We start from the raw sequence: 19,767 nt of genomic DNA, 5'->3' as shown, positions 1-19,767 counted from the left end.
AATACGACAAAATCCATTGTCGTCGATCGAGCGCTGCCATTGTCCGCCGTCATTGTTTGTCCGCTCGTACGGCGGTGATAAGGGGCACGATTCCGCTGCGATTACCCGACTCGCGAATGACAGCGGGCGAGAGACAACGCCATTATCTCGGCAAAATGCCTGACGAGAAAGAGCGCGGCTTATTGCACCGTGCTATTGTCGTCGAAATATTTTCAACATTTCGAGGATAATTGGTAACAGAATGCGGAGAGTCATACATTTTCATCGCGCTCTTTTCAAAATGTGTAAAAATTGATTTTTTCTACATGCACGCGGAATGGAAAATAGATGAATGCGCGTGCGCGCGCGCGCGTGTATGTGTGTATGTGTGTGTGCCTGCGCTCTTAAAATTCATAATACAAAAAGCATTACTATGATCAACTCGCGAAAACGCAAAATGTCGTGATGAATATTTGTTATCGCGCGATCGCGCGAAAATCTGCGCTCGCATCGACGATGATAATCTCTGTCCGAATAATTATCTGTTTATTAACTTGTACGAGAAGCGGCTGCTCGCCGCTCGTCCGAAGTTCCGCGGCGTAAACTTTACTAACTGGCGAACAGGAAGTTGAATGGGATGTACATACGAGAAACAGAAGCTCGAGCGGGCTAATCAACATTGACGGAATCAAAGCGTATTAATTAATATGACCGGCGTGTCATGCGTAACGAAAATACCCGTCCGCATTTGCTCGTCTATGAAAATCGAAGATTCATCAAATTCAATTCAATTGTGTTATTCAATTTTGAAATATCGACAGTCGCGACGTTTAATCGCAAATAGAGTATATTTTTAACCTTCGCGCGTAATATTCCAGCGAAAATGTGGTTTGCAACGGCAATTTTACATTTGTTCGTTTATGAGCATCAAGGATTCACTAAATTTAATTGCACAGAAGTGTGAAATATCGATGATCTTACGACATTTGATCACAATTAAATTAACATCTTCATCTTTTGCTCATATTTCCATCTAAATAATATATCGAGATTTGATATGATTTGCAAACGTATTCGATTTCACGCGGAGACAAATCGACATTCGACTTTCTGTCGAAAATAGCGCGGATACGGCACGTAAACGGAGGCAACGACACGTTGCAGTCGTTAGAAAACGAAACGACTATCGCACATGGGTCGCTCCTGACTATAAACGGAAGACGGCGCGAGCGGCCGGCTGGCGCGGCGCGAACTGCGTCTACTTTCTCTATCTGGTCTGACTAGGAAGTCGTAAATCCCCTTCGCCATTCGCGCGACGCGATGCATTTCATGCAGCGGCAATAAAGCGAACGAACGCAATCGAAATCGGTGCCAGGATACGGGCGACGCGCCGCTCTCTCGTCGCGCAATCTCCTATTGCATGTTTCGCGCGTTGCGGAAACTTTTCCGTACGTAATAACGGAATGATAAGAGTCGAGTGTCTCGCAACGATCGACTGCCGAAATTCGGTGGCCCCGCATAAAAAATTTCCGCATTTACGATTTATTTACAATTCGTTACCTTGCGCTGTAACTACACTAGAATTGAAATGTTAAAACGATCGCGAGGATTTATAGACTAGAGGGAGTTATTTACACATGTGTGTGTGTATGTAGGGGGATGCCCGCAGCTATGCGCCCACAAAGTTACACGCTCAATCGTAAATGCCTTTCGAAAAATCCCGCGCACGTTCCCCGCCTATAAATAACGATCGTTCTCAGAATCCGCTATAATTTACAGGCATCGCGACCGCACTGTTCTCTGAACGTGAAACTCGCAGTGCGAAATAGCGGGTCGTACGACGAAATTGATTTTATCTCGCAACAGTGCGGTTTCCCCATCATTTAATTTTATGAAATTTTCATCGATATGAAGCGCAGTGACATTCAAATGCGCTCGCACGTATCACAAATCCTCCGAGCGGTCGTTTCCATTGGCATTTCCATCCATTGGCGGGAATCGACGTTCGCAAGCTTTGAGAGCTCCTCCAGATCGTTCATTGCTCCAAATTGGCGTGGCGAGTATATTTGGATTTAATATCCGTGCTGTTTGAACGAATGGAGTGCCGTTGCGGTGGTCTCGTGGCGGCGATCCATCATCGGCGTCGCGAAAGTCAACGACAAACGTTCGGCGCGATCGGATACTGCGCCAGAATCGTCGGCGGCGGCGGCGGCGGCGTCGTCGTCGTCGTCGTCGTCGTCACGTGGGCGAACCAGAATGGGCACGGTTTCTCGTTGGTCATGGTCCATGTACCGCACAGCCCGATTAAACCTCGTTCGCGGTTGGACAGACACGCTCTCGCTCAAGTTTTCTCTTCCTCTTCGCCCCTTCATCTTTTTATATATATATATTTTTTTTTCCTGCTCAGTCACAATGCAGCTTTCAGCGGTTGTACATCGAAGTGACAGATCGATAATATAATTATTTCATGTACCTATATTTAATTTCCATACATTGATGTTATTCAGAAGTAATTTGGATGCATCGAATTAATTGAATATTGGTTATAAATAAATCATACTAATTTGCGTGTCATTCTGATACTTCTGATTGGGAAATTTCTCAATTCGAGAGTTTAAATATGTTTTATTGTGTGTATACCGTAATATCTGCAATATTACAAAACTTGAAGATTATATTTGTGGACAGATATTTCTGGAAGAATCCGAAAGATTCGTCTTATTACTCTCGAAACTGCAAATTATTGGTTAAGCGAGGCGCGCTGGAAATCGTGCGTGGTAATTTGGGAGAATTTCAAAAGTCGCGGGAACTTTAATGGATTTCTCGGGTGCGCGCACTTTCGCCCGCCCGTTTTATCTCTCCGCAAATTGGGTTAGTCTCCTTGGCCGCTCGCGTTCTTCCCCGAGTGCCACCTGTCGTCTCCGCGACATCGCTCGCCGATGTAACGAAGCGGACGCGAAAGAGGACCGGACGTCGAACAGCGGCGAATCTTTAATCCGACGGTCTCCTAACTGAACCGAAGTCTATTAAAGGTAGGCGATTAAGATGGTTTAACGGGCGCTTAAATAAATGACGAGAAAAAGCGAACTCTCCCGCCCGGCCGAGTACTGCCAACGTGATTTCCTCCCTCCGATCGGCTCGTTAGTAATTGACGCGACGTTCACAAAGCTTTCATAAAAGTTGCAAATTCGAAAGATCGAGAGTCTTTCTCTCCGCTGCGATTATTTCGCGGAACTTGTCGTATTAATCAGCGTCGTGACAGGTTTCGACGGGGCCTCGATAAATATTAAAATGACGTCTGTTTCTGCCGAAAGGATAAAAAAAAGTGAAAAATAAAACGCGGCCTGACATGCAAAGCGATTAGCCTAAAGTAGCAGAGAGCTGAAATTTATGAAACGCTATACTTGGCTTACACGGCCGGGAATAGACGCGTAAATAGAGATAAATAAGAAATTGGCAAGGCAGACGCAGCCCTTCGCCATACATTTTGCCGTCGTATCGCGCGTATCATGCATCAAACAGTAGCTCTTAGCCTAAGCACGGATAATTATTACACGAGCGTCGTCCATACGCGCGATCGAACACGATAGTGGGCTATCGATCGCGTCCCTCCTATCGGGAATACTTTCCGGACGAATGCGCCTCCGGATATGTCCTTGCGATTCATGCTCGGATCAGGTTCGCCGTTTATGAATACGTTTCTCGATTTCTCGTTTCAGCGGCATAAAGAAATCTGAACGGATTTATCGCCGCAAAGTATCGTAAACCGCGGGAGAACGGGATCGCTGGAAAAGAAATTGGCACAAGCCTTGGACATTCAAATGCCAGGCCCGAGCTGGATCCAGCGCTCTTGAATGCACGCCAAGTCTATCGTTCGATGCATGCACGCGCCTAATTTCGAGTTCGGGTTCGGGTCAGGTTTTCAAAAAACTGCCGACATCGACGTATATTTGTTGATTAATTCGTGGCCTCTGATTCTCCGAATGCCAGAAAAAGGCGGACCCGTGTAGCCGTTAATTTAGATTTCATCGGATCGCGGAGTGTTTCTTTGGCGCCGGACCGCGGCGAAACCCCTCCTCGTCGGAAGGAAACAAGAAGGTGGAAACACGATGACGCAATATTGACACTCTGTAACCTCGTTTTAGTTACGTTCAATCTCGACGGAGATGTGTCCGGGCGGGAGGGGCGCAGAGGACAAGCAGGCGGACGGGAGGGAAATGCGCGAATAGAGGCGGAAGAAAGCGACGGGTGGCGGCACTTCCTCTTTCCGCCGCGAAAAAATCATCGTCGTGTCGACCATTGTCGTGTACCCATCGCGGAACAATCGCGATAATGAGAAAGCTACGCAGTCGAAGACTGTTTCGCTCCCGCTCTCTTTTTTTTTCCCCCACCCACCCACTCGAGCATCCACCTGCAACCCGGAGATGCCAAGCTCGCGCGCTCTCTCTCTCTCTCTCCCCCCTCTCTCTCTCTCTCTCTCTCTCTCTCTCTCGTGTCGCTTTTGTCCTCGAACCGACAACTTCCATCGCGTACGTCATTGGAAACTGCAAGAAACTAACCACCGCGCTAGCGTGACGCGCATTTAGCAAGAAACGTAAGAACGGAATTCCGCGGGGAGATTTCTCGTTTTAACGCAATACCTCATTTCTCATTTTACAATAATATCCAGGATGCGAATCCATCTATTCGCGTATCTCGCTTTCGTAAGATCAGAAATGCACGTCGTCGGATATTAAAGAATTTATTCGTCTAAAACAAAATGTCCCACGATAATTATAAATATTTTATATTTTGCATATACGTTAATACAGATTCTATGTATAGTATCTTTAGAAAAAAGAAACTAAATGATTTACTCTGTGCGTTTTATAAACTTACCAGCAAAACTCTTGTACATACACGACAACCGTGAGAATAAACAAATGTAATCGAACGCAATGACGTGTGAAAGAATTGAACGCAGTTATATCGACAACGCGGACGATTTATTACGTGATTTGAACGTAATCGCTTCGCCTATCAACGACGTCTAGGAGTGATTTGTCGTTCCGCATGACGAACCATAAACTTGGACATTTTACGGTTTTACGACATGCGCGGTAAAGCCGAAACAGCGAAATCAGCAACAGATCGCCACTCTAGAGTTGGCATCCCGCAAGATTCGGACCCGGGTCGACGGTCTTGCGCGCCCTGCACGTATAAATATCCAGAAAACAAAGTTGCGGCGAGTTTTCGGTTTACTCTTTGTTACTCTAGCCTTCGCGAGATCCGTCTTTCAAAGATAAGTGTGTTTAAATAAGCGTGTTTGCGCAAGAAACTAGAAGTAACCACAAGAGGATAGTAAAACAAATTTACGCGTAGACGACTTTGGGCAAACATTATCTCGGCAATCGTTAAATAAATAAATATAATCCCGAAAACATTCGTTATGGGTCAAATCTCCAGCGGAAGATATAGTCGACTGACGTAAACAACATGAACTACAATCCGAAATGCAACTCGATCTCTATTTATGCATCTCGTAAGATCAAAAATATCTTTCAAAAACTTCGTACGCAAGACAAATATTTTTCGCGATAATTATAGAAATGTACATTAAATAATATGTAAGAGCAATAACGTCTGCGTTGTGACTTTACTTTTGTTTTCTAGCCTGTTGAAAGATTTCAAAACGGATTATACGAGATTGTCTTTGAAATCTCGTATGAAGAATCGACTTGCGTTTCAGATCCTTCAAAACTCGACCTTTGCGAAGCGATCCGTGCGTCTCTCTACCGCTTTGAGAAATACTTCTTATCCCACTTGACGTTCCGCCAGAAATACACGCGCTGTCCGTCGTCACAGCACGCGCGCGTCTTACTTGCGAATGTGCGGCGAGCACGCAGCGACCTAGAGCGCGATAAATCCATCAGAATTCGTGACAATGTACAGAACGTTGTTTCTCAAATGCCACGCGTATCCAAACGATCGCGCCCGAAACTTTTCTTTTATATCACTTCCCGTTTTGTTTTAAACAAACAGGAGAAAAGCTCGAGCGATTCATCTAAATTTATAAAGTCCTTCTCGCTTTCTTAAATCTTGGACAGTGAAAAGTGCAAGGTTCTCGCCGATGTGCACCTTTAGAGAGAATGTGCCGTTCAAAAAGAAGGGAAGGAAGGGAGGAATCCCCGGTCTTGACGGTGATCGAGAGTGGCAATAGGGATAGAAAATGGCGCTGTGCATGGTGGTACCAAGAAGCAGAAGGAGAAGAGGGAGGCGAGGAGAAAAGGTCCATGTCGGCGGATGGTACGGATTTAGACAACATCTGGTCCAGTCTGTTTCGCCGGTTCGGCGGGCAAAGCACCACCGATCGAATTCGAAATAACTAACATCGTGTATCTCGCGATTTTCGCCGGTCCGCGCCAGCTATTCAATAAGAGACGTCTGCTCCGATAAGACCAGTCAGTTTAATCGGACATGCGGAATGCGCATCCGAAGCTTTGCGCGATCCGTCACTCATTTAGCGAAAATGTAAACGTTTGCCCCTTCTTTATCCTCCCCCCCCTCCTCCCCTCCTCCTACTATTGCCAAAATATACTCCTGTTCTGCCAATAAAACCGCGCGGCTTTTTACATAAATGTACATATTCACTTCACGTTGAACTGGAGTTTCAATTTTAAACGAATTTCGACGAAGTGTTTTAATATGTTGCAAAATGCGAATCGACGGCAAAAAATAAATTGCGCGCTGTCGGAGTTATATTGCTCTTCGAAAGTCTGCGCGCGCGCGCGTTTACAACGGGGTTACATTATGTACTTATATGTACTGCGGTACCTACATGGAGATACGATGCTGGGACAACGTGATCGGTGGCGATTCTCGGAGCGCCGCGATGCATCAGCACAATTGGGGTTGCACCCGGATTACGATCTCTCTGTATGCGCTGTACACGCCGCATGCTTCTCCCGTGATCCTGCAGTTATGTGGACCGATATCCGCGAGCGGCTGTGTGCATTCCTGGGAAATCACACGCCTTTCTTTTATTCCTCTCGTTTCGCCATTTCGTCCACGTATCCGTCTCCAAGTTTTATTTTTCTGTTTACCGTTTCTCTTTCTATTTTATTCGTCAGCGCGAATTAATGATCTGAATGATCGCACGGGCAAACTTCGTTATAGTCCGCATTAATCGTAACACGTGGCTCTCTCGATGGTGCAGCAAAAAAAAATATGAAAGCAAATTAGCATGCCGCAGCGAAACCGGAATTTGCATAGCGGGACACTGAGGTGTCTCTGGTTAGGAAGTGAATTTGCATCTATATTCAACATAATTACGTTACGGCAATGATATAACCAAAAATGATACGATCTCGCGGCAACCGATCGAGAGGCAAACGTTTCAGATAAGTTGCTTATTTAACCCTTACATTTCTAATTCAATTTAATTGCACGCGCGGTTTCCAAGGTAATTTCCACTGTAAAATAATAGTAATTTATTGAAAGCTAATTATATACCATTATTTAATGTAAACAATGCACACTCTGCTAATGCATTAATTACAATCGAAATGCAAAATGTAAAATGGAGGAACTTTATTTAAAACCTGTAATGCAAACAGGAGGAGAACCAACAAAATATGCAAGCAACATCTTCGACATATCTCATATCTCGCAACATTTTCGGCATCGAAAATCTCATTAGAAATTTAAGGGCTTCGCGTATACGTACGATCCACAATGTCGCGACTCGTGGCGTCGCGTCGCCTTGCGTCGCGTCGCGTCGCGTCGCGTCTGCCAGAACGTTTCGTGTCTGCCCCACAGGTTATCGATTTTGGCTCACGCACGTATACCGAATCTTTGATATCCCAGTACCCGGTTGGAAAAGGACGAAAGCGTTCTGCCAGAATCCCCGGCTGCTCTCGCGCGGCTGGATCGCCGATATCGAATGCCTCGGAATTTCTGAATATTCGCAACTATCGTCGGGCGAGCGCGATAAGAGGCGATGAAATCGCGATGCAGAATGCAATCTGCGAGAAAGCGTTGTCGGCGTTGAATGCGACGAGGCAAACATGCGAATTTATTCGCCCGGCTACTTCCACCCCGCTCGATCGCGAGACGACGAATGATAAAACAGAAGGTGAGGACCATGGAGGAACGAACCTGACACGCGTGCTGCGGTCTCTCTCTCTCCCTCTCTCTCTCTCTCTCTCTCTCTTTCGCGAGAGACGGCGAGATAACGCGTCTCTTTGTGTTTTATCGTACCTCGCGCGTGATACAACGATACGACACGGCAGCATACGCACACGCGCGACACGATATTCGGCTCACGACTGAGTTTGACATCGCCGCCGCCGCCGCCACCGCCGTCGCCGCCGAGGGTGTCCCGCGGAAAAGAGAGGAGAGCTCTACCCCCACCGGCGCTGTTCAGGCGCCACATGGAGCCGCACGCTCTGGGATGGAGGGGATCCCTCTCGATAGAGAGTATGTATAAAGCCTCGAGAGTGATATAACGTTACGTCAGTGCGCTTGCGCTCGGCGTTGGTGCGCTTGCTTCTCGTTCGCTCGCTCGCTCGCTCGCTTTGCCGCAAAGTGGCAACCGGTGGTACCGGCCGCAGCGTCGCTGGGTATTTATGTAGACGATGCATCGCGTCACGCTAATGGGCCCGGCCGCAAGCCGATACAGCCCCGCGCGAGTCAAGTCCTCCCCCGTAGCACGCCGCTCTCGCTGTGTGCGCTGATGACGCACTCAGACACCGCAACTACCTAACCCTTTATTTGGTAATGTTGCTGCACTCGAGCAACTCGAGTTTCTTATCCGCCCCGTCTAACCGCCTGCGCCGAATTTTGATCAACGTCGAGCTATTAAACCGGCATCCCATAAGCCCTTGGCGCGCGGCATCGGTATTTTCCCGTTTGAAGAGCGGCGCCTTCGTTTCAGAGCTCGGCTATTCTTACTTGTATACACTTGTCAATTATAGCCGCATCGCCGAGTAAAATTAATTTTCGAGATTTCGGTGAATTCCGCGGTTTAAGGATGCCAAGAAATAAGAGGATTTTGTTATTTATTGATTCCAGACGAACGTAATAAAATTCCGAGTCTCGAGATAGATCTGCCAAGATAAATTGATTCGTACAAACGTCAAAAATAGCGAAAGACGGCCGATTAATATTAAGATAATTCAAAATTCAATTAAACTCGAGAAATAATAATTTTCTCTCGCTCCTCCAGAATATCTTTCTAAGAATTTATTCTCGTCCGCTGCGGGAAAGAAATGATTTCAGTTTTCGCACTTATTACCGGGCAGCTTGTGCTATCGTGTACCGAGCGAGTATGACATTACCGGGTATGGCACGGCGTATCGTATTAATAAATCAATGCGCGTGCATCGATTTGCGTGCGCTGTCTCCGTCTAGCTGCCAACAGCGTACGCGACGTAGTAGCCTCGGGCGCAACGCGACTCATTTGTTACCGATGAAAGGAATGCGACTTGGACTTGCGTAAAGGGGCAGATAGACTAGATAGAGAACGACGGCAGGCGATAAGCGCGACCGTCTCGCGCTGCCAACACGTGGATCTTAATACAGGACCGACCGGCTTGGCACGCAAAAGCGATCCCGCCTCGCATCGTCGACGTCATCGTGCTCGTATAAATAATAAGAGCACACGCGGGACGCATCAACACTTCAACCACCGCATTATGCGTGTACAATTGCCGCCCGTAATTTCCCGCGAATCGTTACGCGCGCTCGTACGTACGTATCTCGCCACCACTTTGGCATTCGTATATATTTTCGTTTTCGCATAATGCGAGCTCTACGATAGAAAAGAAAAAAATAAATAAATAAAACTCTTGACCACAATGCGAACCACTCGGCACACGTTTTCCAAGGAAATGCAACGGCGATTTCCACGGAATTGCTACGTGGCAGTCGAAATGTTGAATAAAATTGCGGCGATCACCGGCGAGGAATATATCGCCGAGAAAATTCATCCCCGTTTTCCTCCCGGCGCTCCTGCTCTCCCGGCACATTGCTTCCCTCTCGCAACGCCGACCGCGCCAATAACACATCCCTACGCTATGTCCGCATTCTAGATTACGTTGTTATCTCGGCTGCATTTCGTTGCAGCGATGTTACGTCGACGAGCGGGCGGGCGGGCTTCTCGCCGCCGTTATCGGTCTTCCACTCAATAACACAGCGCGCTGCCGCGCGACGACGAATAGTGCGCGCGCGAGCGGGGACGGTATTATTATACGCGCGAGTCCCGTGAAGTGTTAAAAGGCTTATCTGTTGTGCGCGACGGCTACACGCACTTAACGATCTACCCTGTTTCGCGACGTGAAAAAACGCAGCTCGGAAAAATGTCCGTGTCGATGAACGCGGCGCGATCGATGCGCGCAAATACGACACTTCTCGCCGCTTTATAAATATTCTGATACGTTTTCGTCTTCTCAAAGTTATTTGCGTAAACATTATTTGTACCGTTTCAGTTATCTTCTTACTGATCGTTACGTTTTAATGATTTTCCGAAGCACAAATGGTCGCGCGAAGCTTCGCTCTGCATCTCGCGTCGCATTTCAGAAATAAATAGAAGTAGAGAAGCGAAACTCACGTTTTCCAATTTTTATCGGTGCTAAAGCTAAGATAGCACTTTTATTCTCTATCTTTCTGTGCGTTATTTGCAGATAAAAATGTGCAGTAAAAATGAATCAAAATTTCATTGAACTAATTTCAATTTTAGGTAGCAAAAAAGGGCTGCCTTAAATTAATAAAAATTAATTAAGCAAAATGAGATATTTTTGTAATACCGCATGTGAGATCCTTCAATTTTGCAGCGGAAAATATGAATTTCCAACTTTTCTCTCTCCATCCAACCGCCGTCGGTCTGCGTATGCCGGAAGTGTACCGTCGATACACAGCCCAGCACACAAACGTAATTTTTTCACAAGAGATTTCCCGGACAATCTTTCGAGCGCGGCGGTGCAATAAAGGTGAATACTCTCTTCAGCTTGACGGCCGTGTGAAGTACCTACGAGGCGTGTACATAAGTTGCCGCGTTGTTGCAACAGGTGCACTCAATTTGTGACCCTCCGCGACCTGCTTTTATACGATACATATAACTTCTATACGACACTCGCGCCGCGTTAAGAACGCCAAAGCGCAGCCCGGCGTAACCGTATTTTCACAAAATCGCGAGAAACGGATTTACGTCCTTCCTCGCGGCGCTCGACAGAATATATCTTGCTTTATCACTTTATCGGAGAAACTGGAACTCTAATAAAACAAACGCGCTTGCCTGCGTCATTTGTATATTCCAAAGCGTATTTGGGCTCGTGGCGTTGAAATCCGCGCAGCGAAGATGAGAGCGAGATGAAGAAGAGAGCGAAACGCGAAGAGGGCGACGCGGGGGGGAGGAGACCGAGGGGGCGGCCCAACGAAATACCGCATACATCATGCATATTCTTACGTTCGCACGCGTGCCGGTAATTCCGTGATTCGGCGGGTGGCTGCGGCACGGCAAGCCACCCGCGCCCGGGGTATTGTTGCCGCGTTAATTTACGAGCCAATTAATTAGCACCGCCGCCGAGATATTTCGTGGCCGTCGGAACGCGCATACGCGAGCGCTCGATGTACGTGCGCGCGAACAGAGAGGAGGGCGCATTTTCATTCGAACCCGCGCTCGCGATATTTTATACCGCTGAGATAATAATGTCGTTTCTCGGTCAGCGGCAGCCTCGAAAGTTTTCGCGACGGAGAGGAATATCGGCGGAAGAGCGGCGGTGCGTCGCTCGCTTTCGCCAGCCTCTCGGACGACTCGGAACTTGGTCGATTAATTTCTTCCCCTTTATCGGTCTTATAGACAACAAGGTACAAGAAAGCCGGCGAAATTCAGACTCGGCCGAACTTATTTAATTCAGACTGTTATTGCAATCGGGCACGTTTCTCCTTCAACTCCTCGCTAGTGTTATTTTCGCGCGAGAGGACTGAAGTGTTTTCGTGCTACTCGCCGCGCTACTCATAAAGTTCTTCCGGGGAGTCGAGGAGGAGGGCGGGAGCGCGCTTCAGAAAGAATTCCTTCGCGAAAAGAGCGTCGAGACGTAAATGTCACTCGTGCTCGCAGCGGACATTATGGATGACACTGTCAGCGGCAGAGGGTCGACACGGTAGACAGGATAACGTGGCGTCAGTGTCCGAGGGTGCAGAGTGCAAGAGACAACGAATAATTCATCCCTTGCCCGGGTCTCTCGTACCACCCGCCCATCCCTGTCGCCTCCCCTCCCACCCCCTCTTGTCCCCTTGCCAACTCTTTGCCTCGAAAAATGTGCTGCACATGCCACCGCGGTGATGTAGCCGCGCATCGCACAGTGTCTATCGCGGCGTGTGCATCGCGCATCATCGTATTAAAGTACAATCAGTCGGCGCAATTCGCCGTTTTGCCGGAGAATTTTAATCAACTGTCGTGAAGCAGAGTTTCTCGCGGAAAAGCGTGAGATGCGCGAATTAACCAATGACGGCCGCCTGCTGGCGAAAGGTAATAAAAAAAAAAGAACAGTCCTTTAGCGCGTTCTACAATTTTAATAAATTAATGTGCAATAATTATTAATTAATATTTTATATATAAAATTTTATTATATTACACATTAATATTAATATGAGAAATTAAATAAATTTGTTTTACCTTGGTAAAACAGATTTATTGTTTAATTTACGCGTGGCATGCGCCATTCGAGAAAAGAGGTCTTATGACAATTAATTAAAATTCATGTAAAAGAGGTAAATTGCGGTGATTAATTTATTTTGACGCATATGAAGCAACAATACAGACTGGGAAATTTTATTCGTCATTCCATGCGGAAAGATTTTGAGAGATTTAAATTTCAATAGCGGAGAGGTATGTGATTCGATTAGATTCTCATAGTTGGCATTCTTTTGCGGCAGGCCTAACGAATTAATTCCCGACAATGGCGCGACCAAGCGCGTTAAAGTACGCGAGCAGATAAGCGGAAGATAGCGATAACGGCATTGCGAGCCGATAACGACGGCCGGCGCATGATTATTAATCATGTGCAGGTTGCGCGTGCAACTGTCAGCGTAGCATAGGGTCCGCCCGGAGGGTGATCTGACTAATCGTTTCGCCATTACGGTATAATATACTCGCGCGCGCGATGATCCTTTTACTCGCTCTCGTATTCGTCGCCGCGTCGGGCCTAATCGACGCGCAGCGACGCGCGCTCGTATGTCATTTTGCGCGCCGCTGCCCTCGAGAATGCGTCCCGAAAATCATTTTATTCTGGAAATTGCGTCGTAGTTTTCGTATAAGTGATGAGCACACGAAAATGGAAGCAAAATTGATGTCGAAATTAGAAATCGCATGGCTTTCGATGGGAAAAAAAAAAAACAGCGCCACGTTTCGCGAAGTTTTAATGTATAAATATTTGATGTGCTTTGAAGATTTTCATTTGTTACGGACGGTAAACATACGGTAAAAACCTACGATGAAAAACTCCATTAAAAATTCAGTTCAAACAGTCATTGTTAATATTATTCCGCAATTTTTTACTGTTCAAAGTATTTCGCGAATCAGCGAAAATGTATCGTAACAATGCTCGAGCAAAAATGTTCCACTGATTTTCATTTCCGAAAGGCTGCCGGTCTCTTTAGATAATGGAGCTGATAACATCATACGTCGATAGAGTAAAAGATTTTTGTAAAGCTGACTGTTATGTTTCAATTTGCTGCATAATCGTAGTCGTTCATTTTATTAAGAGTCGAAAGAATGTTACGTTGCAAAAGGGAACAAAAGGAGAGAGGCGGAGAAGAGAATAGAATCAGTCTACAGGTAGCGGTCGTTTCCGGTAATGTGGAAACGGGAACGACAACTAGATCCTCTAGATGAGATATCTTTTGGAGAAACGAGGATGAGAGCGAGACAGAGGGAGAGAGAGAGAGAGAAAGAGGGGGGGGGGGGGAAAGAGAGAGTGCAGGATCCTCCGGTAAACCAACAGAATCCTACTCGAGTACCCTTTGCCAGAGGAGGGAAGAGGGTGTATGTATCGTGTCTTTAACCCTCTCTCTTCCCTGCTACTAATGTGGCAATAAACATGCATCTACATAAGGCTGGAGGTTGTAAACTGCACCCTGTCTCGTGCGTACGCCGCCATCACGGCGAAGGAAAGAGAAAATAACACGTGCGAGACTGTCTGTGACTTTGCGTCATTTGCAAGCTTCTACACTCGTTCCCGTGCCTCCGTTTTAACGCTCGTTTAGTATTCAAAATTTATTAACAACAAAAGAGGAGCAGGATAAACACGGAAAAGGAAAATATAAAGAAGTCTTTGCTAAAAAAAAAAAAAAAAAAACAAGATTTATCGATAAACTGTAATGAAAGTTCTGAAACATTGCGTGCAAGAAAGGAAACAATAGAAGACATCGTTGACTCGATAGATAAGATAGGAGAGATTTTGGCAAATAGAATGCATTTCGTTGATAATGGTGCGGCCGCTTTAATGTGAAAATTGTTTTCGCGTGGCGAGACCCGGCTGTCCCTTCCGCGCGACGGACTTTGTCGGCGGAGCCGCGTGCCGAGCATTTCAATCAGATCGTGAACGACTTGCAGAATGCGACAAAGTGATGAGCACGTCTCTTCCGCTCTCCTCGCAAATTATGCGCGCAGGCGCGGTTATTTTAAAAGATTGTCTCCTCCAGACCGATGTCTTTAATCTCGCGATGCGAATATACCCGCTCCACTTACGAATCTTTCCTTTACATTAGCGCGAAGATCTGAGAACATCTAAGTGTATCCTTGCATTTCTCCGACGGCAAACGTTATCTCTCGAAATCGCACGTACGTTACTTCAAATTTATGTTGCGAAAAAAACATAAATTTTATCGACGTGTCAATATCTAAATCAATAACAATAAATTATCATTCTTGAGAAAAAACAAAAGTGCATTCGATAATGTTAATACGATTTTATACATAATGATATTTATCTTATTATATTAATGTTTTATACGCAAATATATGCTCAATTATTAAAATTAAATTATGTTTAAGGCAAATAGCATCACCCCGCAGGATTTCGCTTGAAACAAATAACAATTTTATGCGGTCTTAAATCAACTTTCTGTTGTAATAATAATGTTGGTACAAATTCTATTATAATTATTATGTTATCTCATACATTATTATTATTGTACATTAATATACCCTCTATTTCGACGTGAATAAATGCTTTCTTCTGCATAAATACATATTTAAAGGTACCGTACGATGACGTATTTGGAACGAAGCCTTTTCCGATACAAATACTCTACTTATAACTTTTCTATCGTTAAATATAGCAACCTCAGTGAACTGATGCGTAAAGTTTGAAAAATCTTCGCAGAGATTTTACCAGCTGTAGTCGTAGAAAAAAAAAAAACAATTATCGCAATGTGAATACCGTACGCGATTTTCGATAATTTCACGTTAAGCGACAAAACGCCGTTACGTTTCCCTTTGCGGTTTATCACGACCCGCCCCGTTGCAGCGAGAACTCTCCATCGGCGTAGTGTGTCGGGCCATAACGCTGCGTCCGACAAGCGTGTAATTCACCTACCACGAAAAGTCATCGCGCCGGAAAAAACGTCGCGGTGAGAGTTCAGAAGAAGAGAGAAGAACAACGAGAATTTTCGCTCGATTTCACGAACATTATTAGGACGACAGGAAAATCGGTCTCTGCTGGATAAAGTCGTTTATCTCAGGCGGAATAACAGTCGAGGATACGTCTTAACTCTACAAATGATATCTACTCTTACAGATTTAAATTTAACAATTTTGCATTTACACAATTGAGACTCGTTCAATCTTTGCAAATTAAGCGCTTTTATGGGACCGCGAATTAAACGGTCGCATTAACGAAGCAGGCTCGCTCGCTCGCGCGCTTCTTTCTGCATAACAAAATCGCAAAATAATAATCGCGAAATTTTTTTTAGTCGATATTTATACAGATGACGCCGTCTGGCGGCTGGCCAGAACGGCGGTTCGATAGTGCCTAGTGTCTTCGGCTGGTTTCACCGACTAATCTTCGCATAACACTCGGTTTCCCTAATAGATATCGGGAGATTTATATCGGCCTGCTACCGAAATTAATCTAGCGAAAAGACCCGCGGTAAAGGGTCCGGTTTCCGCCGAGGTTAATATAAGTTGCGGCCTCCCGCCACGGAAAAACGTGCACCTGCGGCTACGACGAGAATTTCCGTCGAGATGGAATTGGATCTGGATGCGGGATGCATATCCAGGCGTATATACGTTTAGTGCCCGTCGCTATATCTAATTCATAGTAACCATCAGCGAAAGTTCCTAGCAAAATAAATTCTCAAGATACAAAATATGCATTTTTCTCGCTTAAGCGGAATCAGTATTAACAGTAATTCTTTTTAATTACAGTTTTTGCGTTTTAATTTTTTGCCGTGACGCGAACCAACGCAATTTTGAATAATGCAAAATTTGAAGATCCAAAAATATATAAAATGCGCAATAAGAGGATAAGGCTGACCAATGCAATTCTTTCCTTCCGTTTAGGATTACACGCAGATTTAATTTCTAATTTCGAATGGAGCTGCGATTAATATCGCGCTTAATTCGCGGCGCGATGTCTTTCCATAAAAAAAAAAAAAAAAAAAAACGTGTGGTTCTTACAATTTCTGTTTCTGTTTGCGGTCTGCTGTAACGGTCTCGCTAACGGCACGGACCAATCTCCATTTCCACCTCGATCATTGCACCCATTAAAATTCACCTGTCGCTGACATCCCACGTAAAACGCGACATTCCGGGTGGAAGGCGCAACCGTTTTGAACAATTCAATTGGTTTGAATACCAGTCATTTGTTTGAATGGTCTCAGACAAATTGCATTCTCTTCCAACAGGACATTTTCGTTGCATTTTTCAAAGAATCGCAAGGTAAAAGAGTCATTCGTTTCATACGAAAGTGTTTTTTTTATAAAAAATTCAGTGCGTCGAGCACCGAAGAATCCATTCGGAAAACCTTAATTCAAACACTCCGGCTGGATTTCTCGAAGCAAACCGATCGTTGTCTGAGGAACGGTAAAAGCATTACTTCTGTTTGGAATATCTGACCCGTATTCTCGCTCGCGAAGTCAACCGCAAATTGGCCCACGGGTTTTTAGCGTTTTTCCACCAGTCGATATCGGTTTCTCTCTCTCTCTTCCTCTCTTCTCTCGCTTTTCTCACAACATTTCATCGCGCTGCGCCCTAACGACCACCTTTGACCCTGTGTCCAATATCCGTAGACGAGCGGAACGACGGTAACAAACAAAGAAAAAAAGAAAAAAGAAAATAAAGAGGGCGGGGGAGAGAGAGAAGGTCTGCATCTGACGGCCTCTCGCACGGCTGATTGAGCCGAATGACCCGAGCGATTTAATGAATGACACAAAAATTATCGTCGCTTTTTTCCGACCGCGTGGCTCATTGTTGCCAGAAGGCCGAATTTATCGGCTGGATTGAATCGGCCGGGTCGGTCGCCAATCGGTCGATCGGTTGGTTGGAACAGCTCTACATCGAGGTGGATGGATAGGTGCACTCTCTCGTTACGTAACCGAACACTTCGATTTTCGATACGCTTGTCGTACGCGATGCTCGCTCTCGCGAGCCAACAAATATTTTTCGATTCCGTTATAATCTACTTTACGCTTAACGTCGTTCCGCTCGTCCGCTTTGAACAAAGCGTCGCAAAATAGCTCGTTAACGTTGCGTTTATTGCAAATGTAAATGTTTTTATTCGGTTACAGACTTAAAGCGCAAACGTTAATTATTAAATTCTTCGCGGAGCAGATGGGAATCACATTAATGAGATTTTATCGCGGGCAATTATATGCGAAATTGGAAAACTCACGTCGCCGAAATTTATTACCGCGTCTCCGTGACGCCCGGGTCAGGCCCGGAAACGTATACGAACGGTTAAAGCCGTATTTTTTTCTCCGCTGAAAGACTGTAAGTCCGAACGGCCGGCATTCAAATTGGAACTTTGCCAGGAACAAATAACCCCGCGTCCGCGCGATAGCTTTGTAACGCAAGTGATTTTCGGTATTCGAGAACATTGTATTTGCCTCTTTCAGCCGCCTGTGGCAGCCCTACGAGCGCAGTGCCCAGCGAGCCCAGCAAGCTGCACAAGCCTCGCCGGCACACCGACGTGCCGTCCTCCCACAAAGCCGGCAGCAGCAGCATGCAAATTGCGTTCCCCACTGCGCGAAACGACGACGACAACGCGCGCGCGTTTAGCCTGTGAATAGCTTTTATGGTAGACCGATAATCGAAACGATACTTCATTACGGAATAAGAATTAACTTTGTTTGCATCGGCGTGCAAAAATTTTCGCGATGAATAATTTTATTGTTTCTTTCTCAGCTAATTAAATAAATCAGTTGTTTCAATATTATTTTAAAACTTGTACTACTTGGAAAACAACATCAACATTCGATAGCATTAATTTGATTATACAAGAGAGTTCTACTACTTTATTACCACTTCAATATCGATGGCTGTAATAGAACCTGTTTTGAACACAAATTGAATTCACATAAAAATAAATAAAAAAAACCTACGTAGAATGAAACACTCCATTTTTTCGACATTTTCAGAATAAAATCTCTTCTAAACTGACTGAGTCAATTGTATTTGAATGTATTTGAAATGTATTTGAAATGTTGTGGATATACAGTTGTGGACAACGAAAAAACAATTTTTCGTACGCAAAACACTATCTCGAGTATTCTTCAATAGAAAAAGGAAACAGAGATAAATACCAATTTTGCAGTACTTTATTTATCAATCTAATCAACTGATCTTACACACGAGAGGCCGTTCTATTCGGCGCGACGAATAAAAACCACTGGAAATTTCATATTGACCGACTGGATTCGGAAAATGTTGGCAAAATAGAGAAAGAGAGAGGAGGTGAAACCGTGCTTAATCTACAGCGAGAATGTTGAAGCCGAGAACCATTCCGGCGGAAGCTCACGAAGTGCAAACAAAGATCGGTTGCGTCGGTACCTAACTGTTCTTTACGTACGACGAAGACTACGAGAGGCACGGAGATGGAGAATATAAAAGGAAAAGGAAGAGATGAGTATTGAAAAGAGTAGAGGGGAAGAGAAGGAAGAGGAAAGATGAAAGACGCGCCGAAAAGCTTCGTAAAATTGCTCATAAAAATCGACTACTTTCGTTGTATCGTCGCGTCCCGCTAGGATTTTACGTATATACCTTCGCGATGCTCTTTCATGAGCGTAAAATTTTACGGCATACATGCGACGCATTAAGTTTCAGGCACGCACAAAGACTGAAAGATTCTCTACGACACTTTGATTGAAAATTCAGTTTTGCAAAAAACAGTTTGCTACGCTAAAGTAATACGCAAACGTGACGCTAAGACATCTGCCTTGAATATAACTAAACTTTAAAATCTTTTTTTATTGTTTAATAAAATTGTATAATAAATAATGAAACAAATAATAATAAATAAATGCTAAATTCTCATTTTAAAGTTGCTCTCGAAATATTAAATATTTTCCAATATCTTAAATATGGCTCGCGGCATTTAGTTTTCAACGCCGCGTTTTCTTTATAACGCAACAGACGCGAAAGAGTAACGCCGCGCGATTGTCGCATTTTTATAATTATTGCTCGTATGATCGCGATATTAATTAATTAATATTTACGCACATGAGTTCCACAAAAGAGCAGCCATCGATGAAGCACGAAGGGGAGAAAAGGCCTGGAGGGCATCGGTGGAGCAACTTTAAAGTGAGTAA

At 45.0% G+C, this 19,767-nt stretch overlaps 2 protein-coding genes across 9 annotated transcripts in view; one reads left to right on the top strand and one right to left on the bottom strand.

Moving 5' to 3' along the window:
- LOC105672534 (uncharacterized) overlaps positions 1 to 18,575 on the top strand; it is a 96,981-nt gene extending 78,406 nt beyond the window's left edge. The window contains exon 4 of one of the 2 annotated variants that reach the window (XM_067354325.1): positions 18,076 to 18,575. In XM_067354325.1, coding sequence (XP_067210426.1) covers positions 18,076 to 18,249 — 174 coding nt within the window. In that variant the 3' untranslated portion in view covers positions 18,250 to 18,575. The remainder of the gene's footprint in view (positions 1 to 18,075) is intronic. The other variant, XM_067354323.1, reaches the window with a different exon arrangement.
- The window catches only part of msi (musashi), a 104,587-nt gene that overhangs the window by 69,844 nt on the left and 14,976 nt on the right, over positions 1 to 19,767 (bottom strand). Inside the window, exons 1-2 of one of the 7 annotated variants that reach the window (XM_067354304.1) lie at positions 8,116 to 8,525; positions 6,797 to 6,975 (exon numbers count right to left, since the gene is read on the bottom strand). The exons of 2 other annotated variants lie outside the window; for them this stretch is intronic. The gene's annotated coding sequence lies outside the window, so the exon portion shown is untranslated. Of the gene's footprint in view, positions 1 to 6,796; positions 6,976 to 8,115; positions 8,527 to 19,767 lie in introns of those variants that run through there. 4 more of the 7 variants (XM_067354307.1, XM_067354306.1, XM_067354308.1 and 1 more) reach the window with 4 other exon arrangements.

Source organism: Linepithema humile, chromosome 4 (assembly GCF_040581485.1).
Source record: "Linepithema humile isolate Giens D197 chromosome 4, Lhum_UNIL_v1.0, whole genome shotgun sequence".
NCBI lineage: Eukaryota > Metazoa > Arthropoda > Insecta > Hymenoptera > Formicidae > Linepithema > Linepithema humile.
Note: the sequence above shows the minus strand (reverse complement) of the source record. Positions and strands in the feature narration are given on the sequence as shown.